This window comes from Mastomys coucha, unplaced genomic scaffold (genome assembly GCF_008632895.1).
Source record: "Mastomys coucha isolate ucsf_1 unplaced genomic scaffold, UCSF_Mcou_1 pScaffold9, whole genome shotgun sequence".
Lineage (NCBI taxonomy): Eukaryota > Metazoa > Chordata > Mammalia > Rodentia > Muridae > Mastomys > Mastomys coucha.
The window spans coordinates 47,902,855-47,910,070 of record NW_022196915.1 but is presented as its reverse complement, the minus strand read 5'-3'; the positions used below and the strand labels follow the sequence as shown (position 1 = coordinate 47,910,070).

At 47.1% G+C, this 7,216-nt stretch overlaps 1 protein-coding gene across 1 annotated transcript in view; it reads left to right on the top strand.

The window, feature by feature from the left end:
- The first annotated feature begins 925 nt into the window (after positions 1-925).
- Positions 926-7,216, top strand: part of Ebpl (EBP like) — a 22,651-nt gene continuing 16,360 nt past the window's right edge. Inside the window, exon 1 of the mRNA XM_031361934.1 lies at positions 926-1,159. Coding sequence (XP_031217794.1) covers positions 989-1,159 — 171 coding nt within the window. The 5' untranslated portion in view covers positions 926-988. The remainder of the gene's footprint in view (positions 1,160-7,216) is intronic.

Below are 7,216 nucleotides of genomic sequence, written 5' to 3'. Positions count from 1 at the left end.
GCACCAGACACGCCAGTCACAGCCTCTGCCATTATGGAGTTTATATTCTAGTGTAAGGGAGTCATAATAAAGAGTAAAGAGATAATTTCTGCAGATGTTATCAGCCTCAAATAAAATAGTACAAGAAGTGTCTGGGAGGAGTTTTCTGCACTTATGCCAGCAATCTTCAGTTTTGCTAAAGTACACATAACAAAGTTCACTCTCCTAGCCAGCCATTTTTAAAGGTATATAGTGCTCAGTTTGCAACACTTCCATAGAGCCAGTCTGCATTAATGTCGTTTATTGAAAAGTTGAGATTAACTCCATTAAACAACTGCCTTCCCTTTCCCGGATTCTACCCCACCTTCTTGAAACCTAGTGGTTGCTAGGCAAGTGCTTGTGCAGCTGAGGCACATCCCCAGCGGAGGCATACAGCATTTCACTTTTGAGGGTTAAGAATCAGAAATAGGGTCAGTCATCTGCATGGGATTTAAAAGCCTGGAGGAGTGGGGGCATGGTGATGCCTGCCTGGGGTGGCTACCCTTATGAGGTCGAGGCAGGAAGATAATAAGCTTGAATTCCACCAGCCTGGGCTGCATACTGATTAACATTTTAGCCTGTGCTACATAGAAAGACTTCTCAAACACGAGACAACCCCTGGTTGAAAGGCCTTTTGCTTGGGTCTCCTTGGCAAGACTTGATAATTATCTTTAAAGCCTTTTGTCTCAAGATTTACCATCTCCGGACAAAAATCCCCACCGTTTGGATTTCACTTTGTGGCTTAACCTTTTGAACCTCGTTAGACGTCAGACGTCCTGTATCTTTTGGAGGCAGCTAAATACGTAAAGCACGAACCTGGCTGGGTTCAGGAATCATCCAGACAGAAATGGGCTGCACCGGCGGGGCTCTGGGCCGGAAGGCCGGGCCCCTCGGAGGCCCGCCCCCCGAGAAGCTCCGCCCACGAGGTTAGCTGGCCCGCTCCCCGCTCTCTGGGGTGTGCTGTGGAACCATGGGGGAGCATTCGGCGCTGGGCCCGGCGGCAGGCTCCTCGTTGCTGTTGTGCTCGGTGCTGCTGGCCGCGGGGTGCGCGCTGGGCCTGCTTCTGGGCCGCGGGCGGAGCGCGGTGGAGCGTTGGGTGCTCGCCTGGCTCTGCTACGACTCCCTGGTGCACTTCGTGCTGGTAAGTGTCGCCGCGTCGCCGCCTGCCTTGGGGCTCCGCCCGAGTGAGGAGGGATGGGAGCCCGCAGCCCTGATGTCTCTGGCTGCCGGCCAGATGGTGCAGTCTTTGGCCTTGATGGATCGATCCCCCAGTTCAAACCGAGCGCCCTACTCAAACGAATTGAGAATTGGGAATCAAACTGGGAATTGCTAGAGGAATTACTCGACCTCCCTTTAAACTTAGTTTAACTTTTTTTTTCTTTCTTTCTTTTTTTTTTTTTAAATTCGAGACAGGGTTTATCTGTGTAGCTCTGGCTGTCCTGGAACTCACCCTGTAGACCAGGCTGGCCAAGAACTCAGAAATCCGCCTGCCTCTGCCTCCCAAGTGCTGGGATTAAAAGCGTGCGCCACCACTGCACGGCTTGGTTTAACTTTTGTAGGTCAGACATATCTAGAAGTCCTTTTCTTGTTAGGTCTCCTAATTTTGTAGAATATAGGTTTTTAAAGTATGTCCATACAATTTTCTGAATTTCTTGATGTCTGTTATCTTCTTTTTCATCCCTAATTTTATTAATTTAGGTCTTCTGTCTTTTGGCTAGTTTAGCGAAGAGTTTGGCAATCTTATTAGCCTTTTGTAAGAATCAACTTAAGTTTTATCGATTCTTTTTTATTCTTTTTTTATTAATGCTTGCCTTGCTTTTTTGGGGGGGGGTTTGGTTTTTTGAGACAGGGTTTCTCTGTATAGCCCTGGCTGCCCTGGAACTCACTCTGTAGACCAGGCTGGCCTCAAACTCAGAAATGCACCCACCTCTGCCTCCCAAGTGCTAGGATTAAAGGTGTGCGCCACCACTGCCCGGCTGCTTGCCTTGCTTTTAATTATGTCTTCCAATCTATTGTTTTGAATTTGGGGTTATTCCTGACCTTTCAAACTCTCGAGGTGCATCATTAAGTTATTTATTCGAGCTTTCTGACTTTTTTTTTTAATTGTAGGCACTAAGAGCTATAACTTTCCCTCATAGGAATTTTAATTCAATTCTGAGATTTTTTTTCTTCCCTTGGTTTATTCAACCACCTATTCATTATCCAATAATCTGTTGTTCAATCTTCTTTAATCGATGCATTTCTGGTTTAATGTACTCAAGATAGAGGCAAAATGCAACCAGATTCTGTGCCAGGCTACAACCTGAATGGCCTCTAGCCCAGTTTGCAGTAGAGGTCTTCTTCCGCTCTGGAATCTCACAACCCAGGTTTCTACTGTCTTCATTTCTCTCGGTAACCTTAGCTTCCAAACTTTTACCAGAGATCCTGTTAAACTTTTCTTAGGACACTGTAGAGCTTTTTCTAGCCCAGTTTCAAACCGTTCACATTCTTACATTCTTACAACCCCGTCCCAAAGGCCCAGGAACCTCCTGGTCAGGTTTACCAAGTATCTGTGTAGTTACTTGTTTTATTGCTGCAACAAAATCCTGACAAAAGAAATTTAAGAAGGAAGGCAGGCTTTGTTTTGACTGGCAATTAGGGGCCTGTGCACAGAGGGTCCACAATCAGGAGGTAGAGAGCAGTAGATTCTTTCTCCCTTATTTAGCCCACGCCCCAGGAATGGTACCACTCACATGTAGAGAGGGTCTTTTCACCTCAGATAACCTAGTAGAGATGGTCCCAGAAGGGTCGGGTTTCCGTGGTAGTCATAGATCCCATCTAGTTGACGGTTGATGGTCAAGATTAAACATAACCTGGCCATCAAATTCACCTAAAATAAGGTAATTTTCTTTTTTTTATTTACTTGTTGGTAGGGCTCAGGGAGGCATGCAGCTGCCATACCATTGCTTATGGCAAGCAGTTGACAGAGTCTGCCAGTTCTGTCCTTCTCATTGTTGGGTTTTGGGGATCAAACTCAGGTTATTGGACTTGGCAGAAGGGCCTTCATCCACTGAGCCATCTTGATGGCCCCTCACCCCACTTTTGAAATAGCCAGTGCAACTGCCCATAGGTAGTTCTGATGTCTTACTCCCTTGCAGTTTTTAAAAATGTAATCTTAAGCCGGGCAGTGGTGGCGCATGCCTTTGATCCCAGCACTTGGGAGGCAGAGGCAGGTGGATTTCTGAGTTCGAGGCCAGCCTGGTCTACAGCGTGAGTTCCAGGACAGCCAGGGCTATACAAAGAAACCCTGTCTCGAAAAAACAAAAAACAAAAGCAAAAACAAAAATGTAATCTTAAGTACTTTTTGGGGGGACAAAATCTGACCTACTCTCCGTCTGAACAGAGCTGCAGCTAATCTCCATAATCTGACAAAGAAAACAGTGTTTGGCCTCCATTTAGTTATGAGTATGAGTGCAATGCCAAGTGTTTGCACAAAGATGAGATTCCTTATTGCCTAATAGTTAATGTGTGAGTTATTTCCCTCAAAGCCTGTGTGTAAAGAATTGATTTTTAAGCAGCCATTTGAGTACACATAATCCCCCATAGAACTAAGGCAGTGAAACAGGTACAGTGTATGTATCTGTTACCCCAGCACTGGGGAGGCAGAGGCAGACAGATGAGAATCCCAAATTTGATTACATAGTAAATTCAAAGCCAACATGGCCTACATGAGACCCTGTGTCAAAAATAAACAAACAAAACTTAGGTCCCACTTAACAGAAAATACGTAGCTAAAACATTCCAGAAATATAAAAGTATAAAGATTCTCAAAAAAATGTATTTGTTGGGGCTGGAGAGGTTGCTCAGCAGTTAAGAGCACTGATTGCTCTTCCAGAGGTCCTGAGTTCAATTCCCAGCAACCACATGGTAGCTCACAACCATCTGTAATGGGATCTGATGTCCTTTTTCTGGTGTGTCTGAAGAGAGCAACAATGTATTCACATACATAAAATAAATAATTTAAAAAATGTGTTTGTCCACCACCCAGCTTAAGTTGACTTCTCAAGCACAGATACAGGTAACATGACACAGGCCTCCCTCCGTTCAAGGCACCTTGAGGCCTGGTCTGATTGTGGAATTAGTCTCCTTCCAACCAATCCCCCAACCCCCTTCCAGATCTGGAGGAAGCCTCCTGTAGAGCCTGTGGTTGCCTGCTGTGAAGGGCTCTCTGTGATGGCCCTGCCTTAGCTTTCCCACCTAAGGTACACCTTTCTCCACAGATGGAAGTGACCACTCACAGGCTACCCAATTGATACCTTAATCTCTCTGAAATTGAGACATATCGTTCAAAATCTAGTCGGCCTACGTTAATGGACATTTTCTTACTGTTACTAACACTGCTTTGGGCAGGGTCTTTGGACACCAACCTCAGAGGTCAGTGAGGTCTGTAAGGAATGGACTTGGCTGGATTAGTTTGGGCTAGCAGTTTGCTGCAAGGGCATCCAAAAATATGGGATGCATTGATACTATGAAGAGGAGCCTTGAGCACTGGATGCCCTCACTCTTGACACTTGGGCTGCCTTCATTACCTCTCTACACCTCCCAAGTTTGCTTCCTGCCACCAAACTAAGAGCTTGCCTCTGAGACAGAGGGTTTAAACCATGCATTCCCAAGGGCATTTCACCTCAAGTGTCCATCTAGAGTATGCAGAGTTCTCGTGAACATCATCAGCCTGACTGGATTCAGAGTTTCCTGGAGATGTGTAGAGCTCGGGGAGGCATGCAGCTGCATCTGTGTGCATCTGTGAAGGCATCTCTAGAAGAGTTAACTTGGAAAAGGCCTGCCTTGGATAAGGTGGTACCATCCTGAAGGCTAGGGACTGGAGTATGGGGACACAGTAGGGAGCTGGAGTGAAGGCATTCACAGGCACAGACTCTGCTTCTTGGTCACCTTGCTGTGCTCTGCTCTGCTCAGCTACACCCATGGGAACTCAAAAGAGATCTCCTTAAGTCACCTAAGATAAGTGTCACAGTTGTGAAAAGTCTAAATAGAGGTTGGTTACCTTGGCCCCCAGCACTGAGCCAGCCCCGTGTAGCTAGAATGGAAGGAAGGTAGCAGGCGTCCCACAGGGCACAGCTGCGTGTGAAGGAAAGAAGTGCTTTGGTACATTGCTTTCTCCTGTCACTAAGCAGGTGGGTGCACGGTTTCCTGCAGTTGAGCAGGGCCTTCTAGATATGGCCAGAAGCCGAGGCAGGAGGTTCACGCCTAGGTGTGGGGGAAAATCCAACAGAGGTCAGACAAGGAAGCTGTTGGTGGTCTGGCTGAGAAGGGAGCAGGAAGGACAGGGAGTAAGCATGGGTGTTATGTAGTGGGAAGGATTCGAGTGAGAGCTCAGTGTGACTGATGTTACAGCATTCCCTGTTTTGTGTTTTCGTCATTCCATCAGGCTTGGAAACCTCATAGCTCTTACTGTTTCCTAATGACTGGAGCAATCGGGTTAAAGCATTTGGGTTTTTAAAGCCTTGTTCCCAGAGCAGCTTGGGAACAATTTCAGAGCAATAAAGATAAAGATGGTTGTCTTAGTTAGGGTTTTAATGCTGTGAACAGACATCACGACCAAGAACTCTTATAAAGGTCAACATTTAAATGGGGCTGGCTTACAGGTCCTGAGGGTCAGTCCCTTATCATCAAGGCAGTGTCCAGGCAGGGGCTAGGAGTTCTACATCTTCATCCAAAGGAAGCCAGGAGCAGACTGGCTTGGAGGAGGGTCTCAGAGCCCACCTCCACAGTGACACACTTCTTCCAGCAAGGCCACACCTCCTAACAGTGCCACTCCCTGGGCCAAGCAAATTCAAACCACCACAGATGGTAGAGAGAAATTATAATGGTGGGGTCCCAAGGCCTCAGGAGCCAAGTCTCTGAACTTCTGCCCTCCTTCCACAGGCTCCTTTTACTCTTCAAGGCAGGCATTAGAGACAAGAAATTCTCTTCTCAAGGTGGGTCATAGGAGCAGAGTGAACACACATACCCTTGCCCTGCCTCTCTTTCTTGGAGCTGACCATTACACTGGTCTGGCCTCCATCTCAGGAAGAGAAGCCAGGAAGAATCTGCACACAGGCCTTGCTGCTTGTTCCCCATGGTGGCCACTGATTCCCCCCACCCCCGTGGCTACTGATTTTTCTGTGCTTTGTTTGCACCTGGGCTGGAAAATTCCAGTGAACTAGAGACTTGGTAGAGTGATTGACTATCATGCTTGAAGTCCTGAGTTCATCCCTAGCACTCCATAAAAACCAGATGTGATAGTATATGCCTGGGATCCCAGCCCTGGGGAGTCAGACATAGGATGATTGCCACAAATTCAAGGCCAGAGTGGTCTACATAGTGAGCTCTAGGCCAGCCAAAGATAGGTAGAGACTCTGTTAGTCTGAATGTTCACCATCACAAAGCCTAGAATCACATGGGAGATGAGACTCTGACCATGAATGTACGCAATTGTCCTGATTATGTCAGTTAATTTGGGAAGATGTGTGTAGTTAGGGTTTCTATTGCACTGAACAGACACCATAACCAAGGCAACTCTTATAAGGACAACATTTAATTGGGGCTGGCTTTACAGGTTCAGTCCATTATCATCAAGGCAGGAGCATGGCAGCTTCCAGGCAGGCATGATGAGGAGCTGAGAGTTCATCTGAAGGCCACTAGGAGAAGACTGGCTTCCAGGCAGTTAGGGTGAGTCTTATAGCCCACACCCACAGTGACACACCTTCTCCAACGGGGCCACACCTTCTAGTAGTGCCACTCCCTGGGCGGAACATATACAAACCATCCCAGGGGATGAGTGTGAGAAGCAGCAGAAGGAAAGGCTGGTGGAAAAAAGAGTTGTGGAGAGGAGTGTGGGAGAGCAAGAAGCAGGTTCAGTCAGGAAGGGAAGGGAGGGATGAAGAGGGATGAGTGTGCATCACATAGCAACAACAATAGCTGTCTGCTGGTTGAATGTCACAGTGCGGTCCTTTTATGTGTACCCTGCCACCCTGGGGACTAGCTGGAATCTGACTTCTTTTCCTCTGATCCGTCTCTGTGGGTTTTGTTCCTAGCACATGTTCCCATGGCGCTATTTAGGCTTGTTCTTCAGAATAGATGACAGTTGTCTCAGGGAGCCTGGGGTTCATTTGCAGCATGCACATTCCTTAAGGTTTGTCTGTGTGTTAGGTGTTAACCT